The sequence below is a fragment of the Salvelinus fontinalis genome, unplaced genomic scaffold (assembly GCF_029448725.1).
Source record: "Salvelinus fontinalis isolate EN_2023a unplaced genomic scaffold, ASM2944872v1 scaffold_0132, whole genome shotgun sequence".
In the NCBI taxonomy this organism is placed as follows: domain Eukaryota; kingdom Metazoa; phylum Chordata; class Actinopteri; order Salmoniformes; family Salmonidae; genus Salvelinus; species Salvelinus fontinalis.
Window position 1 is genome coordinate 207,464 of NW_026600341.1, and position 25,453 is coordinate 232,916.

General features: G+C 40.3%; 1 protein-coding gene and 1 long non-coding RNA gene across 2 annotated transcripts in view; both read left to right on the forward strand.

The window, feature by feature from the left end:
- Positions 1-225: 225 nt before the first annotated feature.
- Positions 226-20,095, forward strand: LOC129843414 (uncharacterized). The gene is made up of 3 exons (XR_008757833.1): positions 226-300; positions 4,378-4,473; positions 19,920-20,095. It is a non-coding gene; the product is annotated as an uncharacterized LOC129843414 (long non-coding RNA).
- Positions 20,096-20,242: 147 nt separating this feature from the next.
- Positions 20,243-25,453, forward strand: part of LOC129843417 (NLR family CARD domain-containing protein 3-like) — a 10,104-nt gene continuing 4,893 nt past the window's right edge. The window contains exons 1-7 of the mRNA XM_055912125.1: positions 20,243-20,303; positions 20,678-22,475; positions 22,758-22,931; positions 23,745-23,918; positions 24,356-24,529; positions 24,744-24,790; positions 25,188-25,442. Of these exons, the coding sequence (XP_055768100.1) occupies positions 20,249-20,303; positions 20,678-22,475; positions 22,758-22,931; positions 23,745-23,918; positions 24,356-24,529; positions 24,744-24,790; positions 25,188-25,442 (2,677 nt within the window). The 5' untranslated portion in view covers positions 20,243-20,248. The remainder of the gene's footprint in view (positions 20,304-20,677; positions 22,476-22,757; positions 22,932-23,744; positions 23,919-24,355; positions 24,530-24,743; positions 24,791-25,187; positions 25,443-25,453) is intronic.

Below are 25,453 nucleotides of genomic sequence, written 5' to 3' on the forward strand. Positions count from 1 at the left end.
ATTCTATTTTCAATGACAGCTTAGGAACAGTGGGGGCAGAACAACAGATTTGTACCTTGTCAGCTCAGAGATCTTCCGGTTACTTCTCCAACGCTCTAACCACTAGGCTACCTGCCACCCCAATGCAAGATAGATATACTGTTTTTCTAAAGTTAGCCAGATTCAGTTAGCTTCACATTCCAGCTCAGGCCTCATCCATCAGAATATACAGAGCACTAGTCATCAGGAAGGTGCTCTCTCAGCAGAACGGAAAATATCTCAATGACTTGACATGTTCTGGTTGTGAATTCAGGCTACAAGGTGAGAATCTTCCCAGGGATTATTGTAAAGTGGGTAGATAAATTAAATGTATGGTGTAATGTTAGTATAGTGAAGTAAAACACTCCTAACAGTAGATAAATTAAATGTATGGTGTAATGTTAGTATAGTGAAGTGAAACACTCCTAACAGTAGATAAATTAAATGTATGGTGTAATGTTAGTATAGTGAAGTGAAACACTCCTAACAGTAGATTAATTAAATGTATGGTGTAATGTTAGTATAGTGAAGTAAAACACTCCTAACAGTAGATAAATTAAATGTATGGTGTAATGTTAGTATAGTGAAGTAAAACACTCCTAACAGTCTACTTCTACTGAGACAGGTTGGTGTCAGTTTAATCAAACAACATGGAGCTGACTGGACGTGGTCAAGTCAAATTCAATACATCAATATTCAGATATTATAGTTCTACATTTAACATTTCATATGATAATGTAATTGTATCATAGTTCCTCTATAGTGTAGTGATCCTCTACATTTCATATGATAATGTAATTGTATCATAGTTCCACTATAGTGTAGTGGTCCTCTACATTTCATATGATAATGTAATTGTACCATAGTTCCTCTATAGTGTAGTGATCCTCTACATTTCATATGATAATGTAATTGTATCATAGTTCCTCTATCATGTAGTGATCCTCTACATTTCATATGATAATGTAATTGTACCATAGTTCCACTATAGTGTAGTGATCCTCTACATTTCATATGATAATGTAATTGTATCATATTTCCTCTATCATGTAGTGATCCTCTACATTTCATATGATAATGTAATTGTACCATAGTTCCACTATAGTGTAGTGATCCTCTACATTTCATATGATAATGTAATTGTATCATAGTTCCTCTATAGTGTAGTGATCCTCTACATTTCATATGATAATGTAATTATATCATAGTTCCACTATAGTGTAGTGATCCTCTCTATATGAGCCACATCACAATTCCAACCAAGTATCCCAATTGGTGCCAATTGGCGCAATGCGTAGCTTGTTGGCCTTTTACAGGTGCGACCTGGGTTCACTTCCCCGCTGTTTGCTACAATATTAATATCATAGACTACCTGATGAACAAAGAGACACAATAATATGAGTGAAAGGATTTTAGGATAATATCAGTAAGTGTTGATTTACAGTTGTCTTCTGGGTTCAGCCTTGTAGCTGCCTTTATCAATTAGGTGAAATGTAACTAATGACATCACAATGACATGTCCTCAGAGTTGTGAGATAACAGTCCCTGTTTAAATCACCATGACAACCATTTCATTATTTCTCCAGAGCAGCAAGGGAATCTAGAGACTCAACCTTTGTAGAATCACAATCACCTTTATTCACCAAGTACATTTACACATACAGATAGATGTAGGATCTTCATTTGAGTCAGTTTACTACAGCAGGAAAATATTCCTGCAGCAACAGGAAATGTGAATTATTATGTGAATTATAATTAATGGACATTTTTGTCGGGGTTGCTACATTTTTCGTAAGGAAAACTCAAGTCTGAAATTTCTAAGTGGACTTTACAAACTTCAGAAACCTTTTTAAACCTCAAATACACTAAAAGTTTTACATTTCCTGCATTGCTGGAAAGTTCTTCTGCAGTGTGGGGTGATCAAATTAAGATCCTACATCTGTACACATAATTGTACATGGGGATATGTATGGGGGTCTATAACATCCAATCACAGAGGTTTACAGCAGCTGACAATTGCAACGTTGATAATAACTCAAACTGCCTTATTCAGATAAAGACATTATCTCTATACAGATGTAGGATCTAAATTTGATCAACCTGTTGCAGAAATACTTAACTTGTAGTGTATTTGAGTGTAATTAAGCTTTAAAAAAGTTTTCTGAAGATGATCAATTCCACTTTTCCATTTAAAAATTGTTCATTAATTATAATCCACATAATAATTCAAATGTCCTGTTTCTGCAGGATTATTTTCCTGCTGTAGCAAACTGGCTCAAATTAAGATCCAACATCTGCAGCAATATACCTCTCTCTAATGTATATGGCTCTATCAGGATATATACCTCTCTCTAATGTATATGGCTATATCAGGATATATATACCTCTCTCTAATGTATATGGCTATATCAGGATATATATACCTCTCTCTAATGTATATGGCTCTATCAGGATATATATACCTCTCTCTAATGTATATGGCTCTATCAGGATATATATACCTCTCTCTAATGTATATGACTCTATCAGGATATATATACCTCTCTCTAATGTATATGGCTCTATCAGGATATATATACCTCTCTCTAATGTACATGGCTCTATCAGGATTCACTTTTGACCATTTGACATCTTTTATTTACTGTTGTTTAGGCTGGTTGAATGAGTTGTCTATGAAAGCTACTTCATCTGCAAGAAAACAGGTGGCTGCACCAGTGACTGTAAGTTATGTGATTTCCTCATATGAAATTAAAAGTATATTTGTAGCCCACGCAGTTACAAAATGGCTGTTGAAACTGTGGCACATACTTCTCTGTAACATTAAATAGATGTGTTGGTATGTAGGAAAGACGGGCAGACTCTCGTACTGTAGGTCTAGGCTACCTACAAACTATTATAAGGTTAGGTCGACGTCAGACATTCAATAGTCAGAGTAGGTTGGAGCTATAATCACTTATCATGCTGACAAGCCTGATGGTCTCTGTGAACTGATCTGAACAGGTTTAGGCTGGTCATCTATGATATGTAGGTTATATACAGTACATTCTCTGTCCTGCTACTGGTAGGACTATAACATTATGTGAACTGACCTGAACAGGTTTAGACTGGTCATCTATGATATGTAGGCTATAGCCGAGGTATAGACCTTGATCTGCATATCACTAACAAACTGCTATTATACATTATAACCTAGTCTACTTTACATAATATAACATCTACATATCACTAACAACCCTCTACTATACATTATAACCTAGTCTACTTTACATAATATAAACTCTCTTACCTGTTGCAAATAAACTTTCTGAATGGATCAATGATTTCCCCCTCAGATCAATCATGTCCATTTTAGCCCTTCTGTCTACATTCTCAGATACATTTAGAAAATAACAGATTGAAAGACAATAAATAGCCTACTTTTAATTCACACAAATAATTGTGAGACATGGCCTTGTGTTGCTGTACTGTCTAGAACTACCTTAACAAACAGTGACTTATTATTATTATTATTATTATTGTTGCTGTACTGTCTAGAACTACCTTAACAAACAGTGACTTATTATTATTATTGTTATTATTATTGTTGTTGTTGCTGTACTGTCTATAACTACCTTAACAAACAGTGACTTATTATTATTATTATTATTGTTGCTGTACTGTCTATAACTACCTTAACAAACAGTGACTTATTATTATTATTGTTATTATTGTTGCTGTACTGTCTATAACTACCTTAACAAACAGTGACTTATTATTATTATTATTATTGTTGCTGTACTGTCTATAACTACCTTAACAAACAGTGACTTATTATTATTATTATTATTATTATTGTTGTTGTTGCTGTACTGTCTATAACTACCTTAACAAACAGTGACTTATTATTATTATTATTATTGTTGCTGTACTGTCTATAACTACCTTAACAAATAGTGACTTATTATTATTATTGTTGCTGTACTGTCTATAACTACCTTAACAAACAGTGACTTATTATTATTATTATTATTATTATTGTTGTTGTACTGTCTATAACTACCTTAACAAACTATAGTACAGCAGTTGTTGCTGTACTGTCTATAACTACCTTAACAAACAGTGACTTATTATTATTATTATTATTATTATTGTTGCTGTACTGTCTATAACTACCTTAACAAACAGTGACTTATTATTATTATTGACAGTTACCATGGAGATGTCATTTCACAGCTACATATTCATGTGATTGCATTAAATCATCTGATCGTTTCTATGTCTGTTAGTAAATGTTTTATAGGAGATAATTAATAAATGATAACAATTGACATTAAAGAATTACTGTGTTAACCACAAGCGACATGCTGGATCTCTGTTTAGGGGTCAGTGCTCTAAAATGAGTCTCTCTGGGGAGAGAGAGGAGGGACCTGCCTCTAAAATGAGTCTCTCTGGGGGACATGACACCAAAGCTAAGAGGTGAGATGACAATTTTTGAAATAATTATTAACAGTTTATTTCCAAAATGCATCACATTTAGTTTTTTCATCAGAAATGGTTGCTTATGGTTACCTTCAATATTACTGTTCTCAGATTATCAGTTAATAGATTTTAGATGGGTATATCTTTATTAAATTATTATTACTATTATTACTGTCCTTCAATATTACTGTTCTCAGATTATCAGTTAATAGATTTTAGATGGGTATATCTTTATTAAATTATTATTACTATTATTACTGTCCTTCAATATTACTGTTCTCAGATGATCAGTTAATAGATTTTAGATGGGTATATCTTTATTACATTATTATTACTATTATTACTGTCCTTCAATATTACTGTTCTCAGATTATCAGTTAATAGATTTTAGATGGGTATATCTTTATTAAATTATTATTACTATTATTACTGTCCTTCAATATTACTGTTCTCAGATTATCAGTTAATAGATTTTAGATGGGTATATCTTTATTACATTATTATTACTATTATTACTGTCCTTCAATATTACTGTTCTCAGATTATCAGTTAATAGATTTTAGATGGGTATATCTTTATTACATTATTATTACTATTATTACTGTCCTTCAATATTACTGTTCTCAGATTATCAGTTAATAGATTTTAGATGGGTATATCTTTATTACATTATTATTACTATTATTACTGTCCTCTTTTTCAAATGTGGCCGATTTAAACAGCCACAATACATTTTTGAAATAAGATGATTTACTTTTTTACGACATCTTGTTTCTAAATGGCTGCTGGGTAATTTGATATCCATCTAAATCTTCATTCATAGGCATCGAATTGAGCGAATGCTGCGCAGGTTCACTGAGTTACAAACCAAATGGACAGGTCTAGCTCATTGATTTGTAGATCTGACGCAGTTCCTACCTCAGATTATAATGTGTTACGTAGAAGGTCTAGCTCATTGAAACTATTTTCGTAATAATAATATGTTAGTAAATACAATTATAGTACTAAATAGCATTTTGATTATTTTGTTAATCAAAACCTGTCTAAGCATTTAGCTTTTATTGTTTTGTTATTTTATGATATTTATTATTGCAGGGCAGAACACTTGATCAACAAGATACACTAGTTTTATTTTTCAAATGTGGTTTGAACTGTGTGACCAAGTAACCGCTATGTGAAAATCCAGCAATTGGCTTGGGATAGATGGGGCAGGTTTGAGATCTAAGGAATTAACAAGAAAAAAACAGTTCTCAGCTGCATCACCAATGTCTGTACGTGAAATAATTTCTAAATATTTCCAATAGATGGCAGCATAAGACCACGAAGCATCAGTTATAGGCTACAAGCAGAAATATGATTGACATAAAATAGCATACAACCACAGACTATATGTCCCATGATTTTCTAAAATGGTCACTCATTACTTTAGTCAGCTATATATCTTGTATTAGGGCTGTGTTGCTTTCAGGAGAGAAAGAAATAGTGATTATAGCAGGCATTGAACCCTGGGTAAATAATCACTAGTCAGAACCTCATCCTTAGTATGCATGCATAATAAAAAATAAAAATAATGTTAATATCTGATATTGCAAATAAACAGCCTCGGAATTGTAAAGACAAGAGTGCGTCTTAAAGCCCACCAATAAATTACATCATGCAACCCTCCCGGTTAGTAAATTTACCTCAACATGCCCCTCGCTTGCTCGAGAAGGCAGAGTGAAGAATGATAGAGAAAGAAGGCAGAGCGGGTCGATGCTGGTTGATGAATTTGACAATGAATGTACTATGAAAATACGTTTTTCACGACCAGAGGTGACTGAATTAATGTTCAGGCTTATTGATAATCGTTATGTTAATGAAGTATAATTTCAAAACATGAGCATAAAAACAGGTAATAATAAACATGAATAATCATTATATTCATTCACAGTAATCTGTTAAATGCTTTTTCAGTGCTTCCTCTTGCATTAGCAGTGTGGAAAGGGACAGAAAGAAGCACACAGGAGTTTTCCTGTGAGGGGGAGTGGTGGTGTATCCAGGGAGAAAACTAAACTAATCTTCTGAAATGTCATTCGTGGTCTTATGCTGCCATCTATTGGAATTATTTAGCAACTGCAGTAGTACTGAATAATGTGTAATTCCTTACTAAAGTAGTAATTACTCAGAATTGCAAAACATAACATTTTCTAGTTCATTTTTCCACTTACAACCATAAAATAACCATTTATAGCATAACAAACAATGAAACTGACATCAACCAAAAACACCATACATGTAGTTAATTATATAAAAATAAATATATTTTTTTAGATGGGTGACTTTATTTAGCAACTGCAGTAGTACTGAATAATGTGTAATTCCTTAGTAAAGTAGTAATTACTCAGAATTGCAAAATATACAATCTTCTAGTTCATTTTATCACTTACAACCATAAAATAACCATTTATAGCATAACAAACAATTAAACTGACATACACCAAAAACACCACACATTTAGTTTATTTAGTTAATTACCAAATTGAGCCGGTCGGTCACATTTGAGAGCGAGACAGATATATAGCATTTTGCAACAAAAAACATTTGACTCTCTGAAATGAAACCAAAAAGTGATAGAATATAAACAAATACATGTCTGTCATTGAACAACCCCATGCCATGATTAGATAGTGAAAAAACACAATTTATTTGATAATTTCTGTAAGCAATAAAATCGAATTCACCAACTTTTCTGAAAATTGATACATAGCGTTTTAGAATGAAACTCTTCTTATGTTTCCCCATCTGAGCTCAGAGTAGATGAGAGATGTAATGTTTGTCTCTGTTGTGTTGAAGCCCAATCAAGCAGGAGAGACCAGCCTCCCCTGTACCTAGCTGTGTGTCCATGAAGAGTGACTGGTCTATGAATCATCCTACACAGTTTAGAGAGGGAGACTTTTCTACTGAACAAAGGTAAGAAGAATTCATGGGTCATGGTCAGTGAGTTAAACAACACTGTCTCTAGTCATTTCTACTCTCCCATTTTCCCATTTCTTTTCGTTGTTTTCATAATCCATAGGCTAATCCTGTTGTCCATTTTCATAGTCCTAAAACAATATTAAACAAAAACAACATTCCCTCCCTGTGTGTGTGTGTGTGTGTGTGTGTGTGTGTGTGTGTGTGTGTGTGTGTGTGTGTGTGTGTGTGTGTGTGTGTGTGTGTGTGTGTGTGTGTGTGTGTGTGTGTGTGTGCTCCCTGGATGAGGAGATGTAATCTCTATCCTAATGGTCACTTTTACCCCTACCTACATGTACACTACCGTTCAAAAGTTTGGAGTCACCTAGAAATGTCCCTGTTTTTGAAAGAAAAGCCATTTTTTTAGTCCATTAAAATAACATCAAATTGATCAGAAATACAGTGTAGACATTATTCATGTTGTAAATTACTATTGTAGCTGGAAACGGCAGATTTTTTATGGACTACCTGCATAGAGTTCCTCTCTCCAGTGTCTCTGTTATTTTTCCAATCTTAATCTTTTATTTTTATTGGCCAGTCTGAGATATGTCTTTTTCTTTGCAACTCTGCCCAGAAGGCCAGCACCCCGGAGTCGCCTCTTCACTGTTGATGTTGAGACAGGTGTTTTGCGGGTGCTATTTAATGAAGCTGCTAGTTGAGGACTTGTGAGGAGTCTGTGTCAGCATTTGGCCCGGATTGTTCCGGTTTTGGTCACTAGATGCCCCCATTGTGCTTTTTTGACCCTTTGTTTTCCCTTGTTTCCTAGAGAATCCAACAGGAGTAACAAATGTTCACAGCATGGCTGGGGCTGGGTGCTAACATGCAAACACAGAGCAAAGAACTGAGGAAAACTAAGGGTTTAAATACATTCAAGGGAAACGAGGCACAGGTGCAAATAATAACTGGAAACAAGGGAAAACAAAAGGGTCAAAAAAGCACAATGGGGGCATCTAGTGGCCAAAACCGGAACAATCCTGGCCAAATCCTGACAGAATCCCCCCCCTAGGAATGGCTCCTGACGTTCCTACCAGCCTTCTCAGGGTGGAGGCCCCTGAACTGACGAATGAGGTCAGGGTCAAGTATGTCTTTGGCAGAAACCCAGGAGCGCTCTTTGGGACCGTAGCCTTCCCAGTCCACCAGATACTGCCAGGACGGCTGCACCCGACGGGAATCCAGTATCTGATGGACGGTATAAGCCGACTGGCCTCCGATGACACGGGGCGGAGGTCTGCCTGCCGGGATAAGGGGAGAAAAAACAACAGGTTTTAATAAGGAAATGTGAAACGTGGGATTAATCTTAAGGGATCTGGGTAAGTGCAGGCGATAAGTAACGGGATTCACTCTCCTGGCAACCTTAAAGGGACCGATGTATTTCTGGGACAGCTTGCGAGACTCCACCCGTAGCGGTAAGTTCTTTGTGGAGAGCCAGACTCTCTGGCCGGGGCGCAGGGTAGGCCCGGGACGGCGACGTCTGTTGGCTTGTCGTTGGTACCGCTGTGAGGAACGCAGTAGATTAAGACGGGTCTTCCTCCACGTAAGCCGACAGCGTCTGATGAACTTCAAGGCTGAAGGCACTCTAACTTCTGCCTCCTGGTCCGGGAACAATGGAGGGGCATAGCCAAACTGACACTCGTGCGGGGACATACCAGTGGAGGAGGAGCGCAAGGTGTTGTGCGCGTACTCGGCTCAAACAATGAAGGACGACCATGTGCACGGGTTGTTGGAGACCATACATCTGAGGGTGGTTTCCAGCTCTTGATTCATCCTCTCGGTTTGGCCGTTGGACTCCGGGTGGTACCCTGAAGATAGACTGGCAGTGGCCCCTATGAGTTGGCAGAAGGCCTTCCAAAACCTTGAGGCGAACTGGGGACCTCTGTCGGAAACCATATCTTGAGGAATGCCGAAGACTCGGAACACATGGTTAATTGCCAACTCAGCCGTTTCCTTGGCAGAAGGTAACTTAGTCAAGGGGACGAACCTGGCCGCCTTAGAAAACCTGTCAATGATGACTAGGATAGTAGTATTACCATGGGACGGAGGAAGGCCAGTAATAAAGTCCAACGAGATATGGGACCAGGGTCGGTGGGGAATAGATAAAGGGTGAAGGAGTCCTTGAGGGCGGAGGTGAGAAGATTTGCCCTGGCAGCACACGGGACAGGCCTTGACGAAAGTGGCAACGTCTTCTTTTATTGTGGGCCACCAGAACTTTCGCTGGATGAACTCCAAGGTGCGACCTACGCCCGGGTGACAGGTGAGGCGAGAGTAGTGCCCCCACAGAAGGACCTGGGTCCTCGCTGCCTTGGGGACAAACAACCGCTTGGCAGGACCTCCTTTAGGACCTGGTTCGATTGCTTGAGCTCGTCTCACGGTATCCTCAACTTGCCACGAGATCGGGGCCACAATCTTAGCGGCAGGAAGGACAGGCATGTCAGTATCTTTTTGAATGGCAGGAGCGTAGACTCAGTACAAGGCTTCTGGTTTGAGATTCTTCGACCCGGGTCTATAGGTGAGGATAAACTGGAATCGATTGAAGAAAAGAGACCATCGAGCTTGTCTGGAGTTCAACCGCTTCGCCTGCTGGATATACTCCAGATTTTTGTGGTCCGTAAGCACTTGTAATGGTTGAGAAGCCCCCTCGAGCCAGTGTCTCCATTCCTTCAATGCCATCTTAACCGCTAGGAGTTCACGATCCCCCACATCGTAGTTCCTCTCGGCCGGGGTAAGCCGGTGTGAGAAGGCACAAGGGTGGATCTTCTTGTCTTCACCCCTCTGAGACAGGACAGCTCCAACACCAACCTCTGATGCGCCTACCTCCACCACAAAAGGTTCCTCCGCCGTCGGTAGTGTCAGGATGGGAGCAGAGAGGATGCGCTGCTTGAGTCCTTGGAAGGCCGTCTCAGCTTCTTTTCCCCACAGAAACCTTGCGTTGCCACCCTTGGTTAAAGCTGAAAGAGGGGCTGCCACCAAGCTGAAGTTCTTGATGAATTTGCGGTAAAAGTTTGTGAAGCCCAGGAAACGCTATACTTCCTTAACGGACTTGGGGGTGGGCCAATCCGTTACCGCCCCTACCTTCCTGGAGTCCATTTGGACTCGACCGGGTTCCACTACAAATCCCAGGAATTGTACTCGGGTGGAATGGAATTCACATTTTTCTGGCTTAACGTACAAATGGCTGTCTAGGGGGCGTTTGAGTACTTGTCTGACATGCTTAGTGTGTTCTTGAAGGGAGCTCGAAAAGATGAGGATGTCATCCAAGTAAACGAACACGAAGATGTTAAGCATATCCTTAAGCACATCGTTTATGAGCGCTTGGAACACAGCCAGGGCATTGGTCAGGCCGAAGGGCATCACCAAGTATTCGTAGTGACCAGTAGGCGTGTTGAAAGCGGTCTTCCACTCGTCACCGGGTCTGACCCGCACAAGATGGTATGCGTTCCGCAGGTCAAGCTTAGTGAAGACAACTGCTTCCTGGAGCAGCTCGTTCGGGAGGATGTAGGGAAAAGATCCTAACCCTGGGGGGGCAGGTGCCCGGAAACAGGTCGATGGGGCAATCGTAAGGTCTAGGGGGTGGTAGCATGGTGGCCCTCTGTTTGCTAAATACCGGTTTGAGGTCATGGTAACACTCGGGAACTCGGGACAGGTCGATAGATTCTAGAGACTCGGGAGGAGAACTCGGGGAACTCGGGAAGATACAAGTGGCTTGGCACGTAGGACCCCACTGCTTGATAGTGCACACAGACCAGTCGATGTGAGGGTTATGGCTGTGAAGCCAGGGGTAGCCAAGGACGAGAGGGAACTCTGAACAGGGGATCAGATGAAAGGTCATCACTTCCTGGTTTTGGGAAACTGAAAGTCGCAAGGGGGTAGTGACACGAGTGACAAGTCCAGATCCCAGAAGGCTTTTATTCAACGTGGTAACCCTCATGGGATCCCTTAGAGGTTCAGAGGGAACGCCATTCTCCTTCGCCCAGATACCATCCATGAAGTTTCCTGCGGCTCCAGAGTCTACCAAGGCTTGAAGGGGAAGCTCGTGGTTGTCCCAGGAAAGGGTGACTGGAATGAGCAGACGGGAGTTGGATGGATGGGAGGAGGTTATGTTTCCTGTTACAGTCCTCCCAGGCCTGCACGGGACAGTGCGTTTCCCTGGAGCCCGGGACAGGTGGAGCGGAAATGGCCCGGTTTGCCGCAATATAGACAGCATCGCTCCCTTATCCGGCGGTCTCTCTCAGCCTGGGAGATGCGTCCAACCTGCATGGGTCCCGGTGGAGCCAGCGAGGATAAAGGTGGAGACTCGGAGCTGGGGCCGATAGGAGCTAGGGTGAGAGGTCTACGGTTGAGTTCTCTCTCTCTCAGACGCTGGTCTATGCGTGAGGCCAACTTGATCAGGGACTCGAGGTTGTCCGGTGGTTCCCGAGTGGCCAGTTCATCTTGGATGGTGTCGGAAAGACCCTTCAAAAAGCACACTGTGAGCGCCTCGTCGTTCCAGCCACTCGCTGCTGCCACCGTGCGGAACTGGATGGCATAGTCCGTCAGGCTGCGCCGACCTTGGCGGAGAGTCAGGAGCTGTTTGGCTGAGTCAGGGCCGCTGGTAGGACCTTGAAACACTCGCTTGAATTCTTCAGCAAAGGCAGAGTAGCTGGCACAGCAGGGACTTTGGGCGTCCCACACAGCAGTAGCCCAGGCTAGGGCTTTTTCCGACAGCAGGGTGATGATATATGCGATCTTGGACCGGTCGGTGGGAAACGACGAGGGTTGCAGCTCGAAGGAGAGAGAACATTGGGTGAAAAACCCTTTACAAGCACTCGGATCACCAGAGAACCGTTGGGGAGGCGGCAGACGAGGTTCAGCCAGGGGGTTAACTGCCACGGGTACTTGAATATGAGGTACTGGGGCGGGAGCGGTTGCCGGGGGAAGTCGATCAGAAATCTGTTTTATGGAAGTCATCATCTCCAACAGAAGTTGAGAATGTCCAGCCAGTAAGGCCTCTTGCTGAACCAGAGCAGCTTCGTGACGTTGTACAGTCCCCTCGTGGTGGGACAGCATGGGAAAAAAGTCCTGGGTACTGGCTGCCTCTGGGTTCATTTTAATGGCTCAGTGTTTCTGTCAGGACCCGGTGAGAGAAACAGTCACTAATAGTCGGCAGAACCCAGAAGATGAGGCAGACTCAGCAGTACTAGAGATGGTGGTTTAATAAAAGGACAAGATCTTCAGGCAAAGAATATAAATCCACCACGTCCAAAATTAAAGCCAAGAGGCACAAAATGGATATCCTCCAAAATACAAAGAAACTCCACAAAGTGGTAAAAACAGCAGGGAAAAACAAACCTCAAAAGACTACTCAAAAATACACAAGCACTAAACCAGATAACCTCTGGAAAATCCAATAAGATAAATATATGTTCACAACAAGGCTGGGGCTGGGTGCTAACATACAAACACTGAGCAAAGAACTGAGGAACACACAGGGTTTAAATACTAACAAGGGAACGACACACAGGTGCAAACAATAATTAGAGCAAGGAAAAAACAAAAGGTACAAAAAAGGTGCAATGGGGACATCTAGTGACCAAAACCTGAACAGTCCTGGCCAAAACCTGACAGTCTGAGTATACAGTATACGTGTGGCTCAGTTGGTAGAGCATGGCGCTTGCAACGCCAGGGTTGTGGGTTCATTCCCCACGGGGGGACCAGGATGAATATGTATGAACTTTCCAATTTGTATGTCGCTCTGGATAAGAGCGTCTGCTAAATGACTTAAATGTAAATATATATAGAACCCTTTATAGGAGGTTAGGAAGTGTCTGAGTATACAGTATATATAGAATATATACAGAACCCTTTATAGGAGGTTAGGAAGTGTCTGAGTATACAGTATATATATAATATATATAGAACCTTTACAGGGCTCTTTGGTCAGAACTCTAGAGGTTCTTCTTCACTGAATTGATCTTCATTATATCCAAACACACTGGTGGTCAGGGAGACATCTCTTCATTATATCCAAACACACTGGTGGTCAGGGAGACATCTCTTCATTATATCCAAACACACTGGTGGTCAGGGAGGCATCTCTTCATTATATCAAACACACTGGTGGTCAGGGAGACATCTCTTCATTATATCCACACTGGTGGTCAGGGAGACATCTCTTCATTATATCCAAACACACTGGTGGTCAGGGAGACATCTCTTCATTATATCCATACATACTGGTGGTCAGGGAGACATCTCTTCATTATATCCACACTGGTGGTCAGGGAGACATCTCTTCATTATATCCACACTGGTGGTCAGGGAGACATCTCTTCATTATATCCAAACACACTGGTGGTCAGGGAGGCATCTCTTCATTATATCCACACTGGTGGTCAGGGAGACATCTCTTCATTATATCCAAACACACTGGTGGTCAGGGAGACATCTCTTCATTATATCCAAACACACTGGTGGTCAGGGAGACATCTCTTCATTATATCCACACTGGTGGTCAGGGAGACATCTCTTCATTATATCCACACTGGTGGTCAGGGAGACATCTCTTCATTATATCCACACTGGTGGTCAGGGAGACATCTCTTCATTATATCCACACTGGTGGTCAGGGAGACATCTCTTCATTATATCCAAACACACTGGTGGTCAGGGAGACATCTCTTCATTATATCCAAACACACTGGTGGTCAGGGAGACATCTCTTCATTATATCCAAACACACTGGTGATCAGGGAGACATCTCTTCATTGTATCAAACACACTGGTGGTCAGGGAGACATCTCTTCATTATATCAAACACACTGGTGGTCAGGGAGACATCTCTTCATTATATCCAAACACACTGGTGGTCAGGGAGACATCTCTTCATTATATCCACACTGGTGGTCAGGGAGGCATCTCTTTGTTTGAATGATGGTCCATGTCAACTCTGGATGACTTTTTTACAATACAATACAATACAATACAATACAATACATTACAATATAATACATAACAATACAACTTTGTCCATTAGTTACAACAAACAATAAAAATGTCTCTTCTGCTCTGTTCTTAACGCAGTAAAGTGCAGAGTTGTCTGAGGTGATCTTGGAGAATAACGACGGAGTTCGCTAATGTGTTGAGACGCCGAACTTTATTGTTCTATTTGCTTTTTTCTTTACGGTCAGGGACAGTATGAGTGTAGCCAGATACTTTTCACTCTCTATCCTTGTTTCATTTTGTGGTTCACTGGATTCGTCATCATCCTCAAGACGATGGACAGACGAACGACCTGCTAGCTAGCCAAGCTAGTCGGTACAGCTAGGTCAGCTAGCTAGCTACTCTACCAGCAGCATCCTAGTTACCATAGCTACCACTACATCATCAATGGCTGTCTGCATTTCTTGTGGACCGATGGAGCTCCCCGGTTGTTTCTTCCACCTGTTAAATCCGTGGAGGGCTTCTCCCTCTCTCGTTGATGGATACTGGCTACCTCTGTCCGGTTCTCCTCTCCTCACTAGATGGACTGCCACTTTAGTGTTTAACCCCTCTGTGTCCAAGGACCAAACTTTTTAATATTATTTTTAGGGGGGCCTCAATTACGCTGGACACATTCCATTTTTAATCTTAATTAAAATTAAAATTAATTTAACCTTCTGAACATTCTATTCCCAGCTCATTGTTCTGCGTCACAATGTCAGCTTCACTACTTCACTAAGGGTTCTATATATATTGCAGGCTTACCTCAGATAACTTATCATTAACAGGGTTACAGCTACTTTGTGAGTGATATCACTGTTCACCTGGGTATATGTAGTGGTGACCCACAATCCTCAACGTTAAACATTTTCTTGTCATGGTTAACCATTTTTGTTTTCAGAAAAAGGTATTCAGCCTAAACAAAACACATTTCCCTGTCCTCTTTTTCAAGATGTAGCCAATTTAAACAGCCAGAAGACATTGTTTAATTATCAAATAACACTTTTTTTGACTACTTGTTGTTTCTAAATGGCTGCTGGGTAATTTGACATGCATCGAAATCTTAATTTGAAGGCATCGAATTGAGTGAATGCTGTGCAGGTTCACTGAGTTGCAAACCAAATGGACAGGTCTAGCTCATTGATTTGTAGATCTGACACAGTTGCTACCTCAGATTATGAGTCTAGCAAGTGTCGTGAATGAGTTATGTAGTACCCACAGAAGGCCACAGGGAGGGGCTAGAGAGCCATAAAGAAAATACTGTTTTTTTGCCTTAAAACCCCTAAACCAAACAATCAATCAAATGTATTTATTAAGCCCTTTTTACATCAGCAGATGTCACAAAGTCCTATACAGCAACTCTAACCCTTTGTATAACCTATTTGATACTTAACCCCTAACCCTAGGTATAACCTATTTTTCCATAACCCCTAACCTTAATTCTAGGGTAGGGTAGCCTAGAAAACGTTTAGAAACTATTTTAGTAATAATATTATGTTAGTAAATACTATTTTATATATATAAAAAAAAGGTAATTTCACCTTTATTTAACCAGGTAAGCTACTAGAGAACAAATTCTCATTTACGTATAACTGCGACCTGGCCAAGATAAAGCAAATCAGTGCGACACAAACAACAACACAGAGTTAGACATGGAATAAACAAGTGTACAGTCAATAACACAATAGGAGAAAAATAAAGTCTATATACAGTGTGTGCAAATGGCGTGAGGAGGTAGGCAATAAATAGGCCATAGTAGCGAAGTAATTACAATTTAAGGAAATTAACACTGGGGCAATAGATGAGCAGATGGTGATGTGCTAGTAGAAATACTGGTGTGCAAAAGAGCAGAAAAGTAAATAAAAACAATATGGGGATGAGATAGGTGGATTGAGTGGGCTATTTACAGATGAGCTATGTACAGCTGCAGTGATCGGTTACCTGCTCAGATAGCTGATGTTTAAAGTTAGTGAGGGAAATATAAGTCTCCAGCTTCAGCGATTTTTGCAATTCGTTCCAGTCTTTGGCAGCAGAGAACTGTAAGGAAAGGCGGCCAAATGAGGTGTTGGCTTTGGGGATGACCAGTGAGGTATACCTGCTGGAGCGCGTGCTACAGGTGGAGGTTTACCTAGCATGGACTTATAGATGACCTGGAGCCAGTGGGTCTGGCAACGAATATGTAGCGAGGGCCAGCCGACTAGAGCATACAGGTCGCAGTGGTGGGTGGTATAAGGGGCTTTGGTGACAAAACGGATGGCACTGTGATAAACTGCATCCAGTTTGCTGAGTAGAGTATTGGAAGCTATTTTGTAAATGACATCGCCGAAGTCGAGGATCGGTAGGATGGTCAGTTTTACTGGGGTATGTTTGGCGACGTGAGTGAAGGAAGCTTTGTTGCGAAATAGGAAGCCGATTCTAGATTTAATATTGGAGATGTTTAATATGGGTCTGGAAGGAGAGTTCACAGTCTAGCCAGACACCTAGGTATTTGTAGTTGTCCACATCTTCTAAGTCAGAACCGTCCAGAGTAGTGATGCTAGTCGGGTGGGTGGGTGCGGGCAGTTGGAGGCCACGGAAGGAGTGTTGTATGGCATTGAAGCTCGTTTGGAGGTTAGATAGCACAGTGTCCAAGGAATGGCCAGATGTATACAGAATGGTGTCGTCTGCGTAGAGGTGGATCAGGGAATCACCCGCAGCAAGAGCAACATCGTTGATATATACAGAGAAAAGAGTTGGCCCAATAATTGAACCCTGTGGTACCTCCATAGAGACTGCCAGAGGTACTAAATATAATTTTGATCATTTTGTTAATCAAAACCTGTCTACTTTTTGTTTTGTTATTTTATTATGTTTATTATGTCAATGCAGAACACTTGATAAACAAGACACATTAGTTTTATTTTTCAAATGTGGTTTGAACTGGGTGACCTGGTAATCTCTATGTGAAAGTCCAGCATTTGGCGTGGGATAGGTGGGGCAGGTTTGAGATCTAAGGAATTAACAAGAAAATACACTTTATTTCTCAGCTGCCTCAACAATGTCTGTACGTGAATTAATAACTTTTAATTGCTAAATATTTCCAATAGATGGAAGCATAAGACCATGAATCATCAGTTATCGGCTACAAGCAGCAAAATGATTGACATAAAATAGCATGCAACCACAGACTATATGTTCCATGATTTTCTAAAATGGTCACTCATTACTTTAGTTAGCTATATATCTCGTATTAGGACATTACTTTAGTTAGCTGTAGGGCTGTGTTGCTTTTGGGAGAGCAACATTTTTTTGGACCATAGCAGGTATTGAACACCGGGTAAATAATCACTAGTCAGAACCTCAACCTCAGTATACATTCATTATAAAAAACATCTTAATATCTGATATTGCGAGTAAACAACCTCGGAATAGAAAAGACAAGAGTGCGTCTTCCAGCCCACCAATAAATTACGTAATTCAACTCTCCCGGTTAGTAAATTTACCTCAACATGCCCCTGGAGAAGGCAGAGTAACGACACCAGCCTTTTAGCGGGGCTGACAGGCTGACTACAAGTAGTCAAATGAAAACTCTACAGTAAACAAAACAAAAACAAAACAAAACATTTTCTCAAAAGTGAGTTTATCAACGTTCAAAGCAGAATTACTTTCCCGTTGTTCCTCAACTGTAGTGTATGATATACCATTTTATACCTCTGAGTCTCTACTTTTATCCAATGTAAAAAACACAATTTCAAATTTTGCTACATAAGACCGAATCGAGCCGGTCTGTCACATTTGACTGTATAAAACCTAGCAGTACTACTGATTTCTCTGAGAGTGAGGCAGATATATATTATTAATGTGTAAAACCTAGCAGTACTACTGATTTCTCTGAGAGTGAGGCAGATATATATTATCACTGTGTAAAACCTAGCAGTACTACTAATTTCTCTGAGAGTGAGGCAGATATATATTTTTACTGTATAAAACCTAGCAGTACTACTGATTTCTCTGAGAGTGAGGCAGATATATATTATTACTGTATAAAACCTAGCAGTACCACTGATTTCTCTGAGAGTGAGGCAGATATATAGCATTTTGCAAAAAAACATGAATATTTGTCCTTCTGAAATGAAACCATCAAGTGATAGATTTTAAACAAATACATGTCTGACATTGAACAACCCCATGCCATGATTAGATAGTGAAAAAACACACCAATCTCTTTAAACATTTAACAAAACAATAAAATCTAATTTACAAATGTTTCAGAAAATGGATATATAGCGTTTCGGAATGAAACTCTTCTTATGTTTCCCCATCTGAGCTCAGAGTAGATGAGAGATGTAATGTTTGTCTCTGTTGTATTGAAGTCCAATCAAGAGGAAGAGACCAGCCTCCCCTGTACCCAGCTGTGTGTCTATGAAGAGTGACAGGTCTATGGAGCAACCTCTAAACTTTAGAGAGGGAGACTTTTCTACTGAACAAAGGTAAGAAGAACTCATGGGTCATGGTGAGTGAGTTAAACAACACTGTCTCAAGTCATTTCTCAAGTTATTCCTTAAAACTTCTTAAGGCTATGGGGTGTTATTCAGAAGTTTGGATGACTGAGGTGTCAAAAGTAAACTGCCTGTTACTCAGGCCCAGAAGCTAGAAGGACTTTATTGAACAAATTGACCATTCATTGTGTTCCTGGGACCCTTGTGATTGCGATCAGAGGAAGATCTTCAAAGGTAAGTGATTCATTTGATCACTATTTGGGATTTTGTGGCGCCTGTGCTTGTTTGGATAATATGCTGTTGGCCTCAGATAATCGAATGCTGTGCTTTCGCCGTAAAGACTTTTTGAAATCCAACGATACAGTTAGATTGCCAAGATTCTAAGCTAAAGAATCATGTATGAAACTTGTATTATTATGAATGTTTAATATTATCCTAAGAGGTTTTTAACCCCTAACCCTAAGTATAACCTATTTTAGCCTTAACCCATAACCCTAATTCTAGGGTAGGGTGGCCTAAAAAACGTTAAGAAACGATTTTAGTAATAATATTATGTTAGTAAATACAATTTTAATTGTATTCTATTATTTCTATAATTTTTTTATTTCACTTTTATTTCATTTTTTAAAATATAAAATGTTCTAGTTCTTTTTACCACGTACAACCATAAAATAACCATTTATAGCAAACAATGAAGCTGACATAACCCAAAAACACCAAACACCAGTTAATTGTATTAAAAACTATTTATATAGATAGATGGGTGACAATTATCTGCCAAAGTAACAGCCCTGTAGAGAAATGAGAGCTCTCCAGTAGGTACCAAAACATTCAAAGGCCATTTTCTCAAAAGTGAGGTTACAAGTTTATCAACGTTCAAAGCAGAATGACTTTCCCATTGTTCCTCTACTGTAGTGTATAATATACCATTTTCCAGCTCTGACTGAAACTCTTCTTATGTTTCCCCATCAGAGCTCAGAGTAGATGAGAGATGTAATGTTTGTCTCTGTTGTGTTGAAGACCAATCAAGCAGGAGAGACCAGCCTCCCCTGTACCCAGCTGTGTGTCCATGAAGAGTGACAAGTCTATGATTCTACCTATAAACTTTAGAGAGGGAGACTTTTCTACTGAACAAAGGTAAGAAGAACTCATGGGTCATGGTCAGTGAGTTAAACAACACTGTCTCTAGTCATTTCTCCTCTCTTCCATTTTCCCATTACTTTTTGTTGTTTACATAACCCATAGGCTAATCCTTTTTTCCATTTTCATAGTCCTAAAACAATATTAAACAAACACAACATTCCCTCCCTGTGTGTGTGTGTGCCCTCTCCATTTTCAGTGGTGCTGATATGCACGTAATGAAGAAAATGAACCAGAAGAAGCTTGCTGACACACTGGAGAAAAGTACGAGCTGTCTGCCTCATGTTGAATGCTGTTTTATAACATTTAAAAGCTGTAGCTAAAGTACAGCTAAAGTAGCTGTGTAACTCAATGATATTGTAGCAGCCTTAACACAACACCTAGTGACCTCATCAAGTAGCAGCAGGGATGTGTTGTGTTGATTAATTTAGAGAGAGAGACAACATTAATAATACCATCAATAATACCAATAATAATATAATCAGTCACACCAGTCTGTAATGCATTATGAAAACATTTACACATTTATACAGTCAGATAAGATAATAAATTATTCAAATTAAAAACTTTATAACAGTCCTACAATACTGTAGACATTAAAACAGACGTAATATTAATATCCTCTGTGTTATTTCTAGATTCAGATGAGCTTGCTGTGATTTGCCAACGTGAACTCAAATCTAATCTAAAGAAGAAGTTTCAATGTGTATTTGAGGGGATCGCTAAACAAGGAAACCCAACACTTCTCAATAAGATCTACACAGAGCTCTACATCACAGAGGGTGGAACAGGAGAGGTCAATAATGAACATGAGCTGAGACAGATTGAGACAACAACCAGGAAACAAGCAAGACCAGAGACTGCAATCAAATGTAACGACATCTTCAAACCCTTAACTGGACAAGACAAACCTATCAGAACTGTGCTGACAAAGGGAGTCGCTGGCATTGGAAAAACAGTCTCTGTGCAGAAGTTCATTCTGGACTGGGCTGAAGGAAAAGCAAATCAGGATGTCCAATTTGTATTTTCATTCCCTTTTCGGGAGCTGAATTTGATGAAAGAGGACAAACACACTTTGATTGAGCTTCTCAATCACTTCTCAATGGAAACCAAACAATCAAGAATCTCCAACTACAACAAGTACAAAGTTCTGTTCATCTTTGATGGTCTGGATGAGTGCCGACTGCCCCTAGACTTCCAGAAGAACAAGATCTGTTGGGACGTCACAGAGTCAACCTCAGTGGATGTTCTGCTGACAAATCTCATCAAGGGAAATCTGCTTCCCTCTGCTCTCCTTTGGATAACTACCCGACCTGCAGCAGCCAATAAGATCCCTTCAGGGTGTGTTGACCAGGTGACAGAGGTACGAGGGTTCAATGACCCACAGAAGGAGGAGTACTTCAGGAAGAGATTCAGTGATGAGGACCTGGCCAGCAGAATCATCTCACACATAAAGACATCAAGGAGCCTCCACATCATGTGCCACATTCCAGTCTTCTGTTGGATTTCTGCAACAGTCCTTGAACACATGTTGAAACATAAGAGAGAAGAGATGCCCAAGACTCTGACTGAGATGTACACACACCTTGTGGTGTTTCATACCAAACAGAAGAATGAAAAGTATCTTGGGAAAGAAGAGACAGGTCCACACTGGAATAAAGAGAGCATTCTGTCACTGGGAAAACTGGCTTTTCAACAGCTTGTGAAGGGCAATCTGATTTTCTATGAAGAAGACCTGAAGGAGGCTGGCATTGATGTCAATGAAGCCTCAGTGTACTCAGGATTGTGCACACAGCTCTTTAAAGAGGAATGTGGGCTGTACCAGGACAAGGTGTACTGCTTTGTGCATCTGAGCATTCAGGAGTTTCTGGCTGCTGTATATGTGTTCCTCTCATTCATCAACAATAATGAGAATCTATTGGACAAACTGCAAACAAAGTCCAGTATCTTTTCTTTGCTGTTTAGAGACAAGTCTGCAGTTACTTTCTACAAGAGTGCTGTGGATAAAGCCTTACAAAGTGAGACAGGAAACCTGGACCTTTTCCTCCGCTTCCTTCTGGGCCTCTCACTGGAGTCCAATCAGAAGCACTTACGAGGCCTACTGACAAAGACAAGAAGCAGCTCACAGAGCCATGAAGAAACAGTGAAGTACATCAAGGAGAAGATCGGGGAGAATCTCTCTCCAGAGAGGAGCATCAATCTGTTCCACTGTCTGAATGAACTGAATGACCATTCTCTAGTGGAGGAGATCCAAAGCTACCTGAGATCAGGAAGTCTCTCAGAAGACAAACTGTCACCTGCACAGTGGTCAGCTCTGGTCTTTGTGTTGCTGACTTCAGAAAAGGAGCTGGATGTGTTTGACCTGAAGAAATACTCCAGATCAGAGGAAGGTCTTCTGAGGCTGCTTCCAGTGGTCAAAGCCTCCAGAGCTGCTCTGTGAGTAAATACAATTACATATAAGAACTAATCATCAGGAAGAAATATTCAGTTGAGAAAAATATGTATTATAATATGTATATAATATTACATTGAAAAACATATTGAATAAATGCATTGATTTTCACATTAGTATAACATTACGACCATACAATTCTAGGAGATGGAAGATGAATCTATATGTTGTTTGGGAGAATAAACCAAATGCATCTGCCATTGTCCTTCTACACTACTGGTGTTAAATTAACAGTGTGTTTGAAGTCATGATGATCTCTTTGTCAGGCTGTCAGGCTGTGGAGTCACAGAGGAAGGCTGTGCTTTTCTGGTCTCAGCTCTGACGTCAAACCCCTCACACCTGAGAGAGCTGGACCTGAGTAACAATGACCTGAAGGATTCAGGAGTGAAGCTGCTCTCTGCTGGACTGGGGAATCCCCACTGTAAACTGGAGACTCTGAGGTCAGTATTCCTGTAGTTGGTCAACAAGTGATAACTGTTCACCAGATCCACATGTGTTTACCAGACACACATAGTTCACACCATATGTGTTTGGACAGTGAAGCTTACAGTTTTACATTTGGTGTTATGCTCCAGCATTTTGGATTTGAGATAGAATGTTTCATATTAGGTGACAGTACAGAATGTCACCTTTTATTTGAGGTTAATGGTGAGAGGTTAGTATGTTTTGTTGTGGCCTCTGTTATTGGTAATGGTGAGAGGTTAGCATGTTTTGTTGTAGCCTCTGTTATTGGTAATGGTGAGAGGTTATCATGTTTTGTTGTATCCTCTGTTATTGGTAATGGTGAGAGGTTAGCATGTTTTGTTGTAGCCTCTGTTATTGGTAATGGTGAGAGGTTAGCATGTTTTGTTGTAGCCTCTGTTATTGGTAATGGTGAGAGGTTAGCATGTTTTGTTGTAGCCAAATGCTGGAGTATAGAGCCACATTTAAAATGTTAGGTTCACTGTCAAAATAGATATGGTGTGGACTGTATACTCAATACAATCTAAATCTGATACCTCACTGTCTGTCTTTTGACTGATACTGCTTTTTATACTGGTCTGGTCAGTCTACTCAAATATTCATACTATACATTTATTTCTCTACAATTAATAGTTTGATCATTGGTAATAATTATACATTCATTAATTTACAAATTGATATTGCAGGTTTCAGGACACTGATGTATCTGAATATGTTGAAAAAATATACTGCCACTATTTTCACCACCAAATAATATCAGTGTGATTTTAGTATGATTTGACTCTTTGCAGGCTGTCAGACTGTCTAGTCACAGAGGAAGGCTGTGCTTCTCTGGTCTCAGCTCTGACGTCAAACCCCTCACACCTGAGAGAGCTGGATCTGAGTAACAATGACCTGAAGGATTCAGGAGTGAAGCTGCTCTCTGCTGTACTGGGGAATCCCCACTGTAAACTGGAGACTCTGAGGTCAGTATTCCTGTAGTTGGTCAACAAGTGATAACTGTTCACCAGATCCACATGTGTTTACCAGACACACATAGTCCACAACATATGTGTTTGGACAGTGAAGCTTACAGTTTTAAATGTGGCTCTATTCTCCAGCATTTAGGATTTGAGATATAATGTTTCATATTAGGTGACAGGACAGAATGTCACCTTTTATTTGAGAGTATTCATACATATATATTTTACTGTTTAGAAATGAAAGCACTTCATATATGTAGTTCTCCCATTTTTCCTCTCTACAAGTAATATTATGATATTTTATAATAATGACACATTCATTAATTTATGAACAGATATGGTAGGTTTCAGGACACTGATGTTTTTGAATATGCTGAATGCCACTATTGTCACCACCAAAGATTATCAGTGTGATTTTAATATGATTTGACTCTTTGCAGGCTGTCAGGCTGTCTAGTCACAGAGGAAGGCTGTGCTTCTCTGGTCTCAGCTCTGAGGTCAAACCCCTCACACCTCAGAGAGCTGGACCTGAGCTACAATCACCCAGGAGACTCAGGAGTCAGACTGCTCTCTACTGGACTGGAGGATCCACACTGCAGACTGGAGAAACTCAAGTGTGTAGAGGGTTTATGTCGATGTTCATATCAGACATGTTTGACTTATCAGGCTAGTTGAGACAAACATTCTTACCAACAGTTGAACAAAGTTGTGTGTTTGTGTGTGTGTGTGTGTGTGTGTGTGTGTGTGTGTGTGTGTTTGTGTGCGTGTGTGTGTGTGAGTTCAGGTGTATCACTCAATGACTGTCTGTTCTTCTGCTTACCGCTACAGTGTGGAACATGGTGGAGAGAACAGAATGAAACCTGGGCTTAGAAAATGTGAGTGTTGACTGCTGTGAAGAATATGACTAAGAATAAGTCTTAATTCAAGTTAAGTCAAAGTCAATAACCACCATCATTACTTACTTGGTCATATTAAATATCAGCTGTAGTTCTACAGAAGCAGAAATCAGGGACACCAACGTTTACAAAGAGTTGCTTTGACAATGTGTGTGTGTGTGTGTGTGTGTGTGTGTGTGTGTGTAATTAATGTGAATAAGTGTGTTTTATATTACCATACAGTATAACATATGATCATTCAACAAGTCTCAAGTTACCTTAACTTCTCCTTTTGATACCTAGAAACATCTACATTAAATTAATTAGTGAGAAGTGAGTTAACATTCTAATGTGAATGATGATGATTTCTAATATTGTGTCTGGTTTCATCCATCAGATGTCTGTGATCTCACACTGGACCTAAACACAGTAAACAGACACCTCTCTCTGTCTGAGGAGAACAGAAAGGTGACATGTAGGAGAGAGAAGCAGCCGTATCCTGATCACCCAGAGAGATTTGAGGGCTGGGGACAGGTGCTGTGTAGAGAGGGTCTGACTGGGCGCTGTTACTGGGAAGTAGAGTGGAGTGGAAGAGGGGCTGATATAGGAGTGACATATAAAGGAATCAGCAGGAGAGGAATGGTTAATGACTGTTGTCTTGGA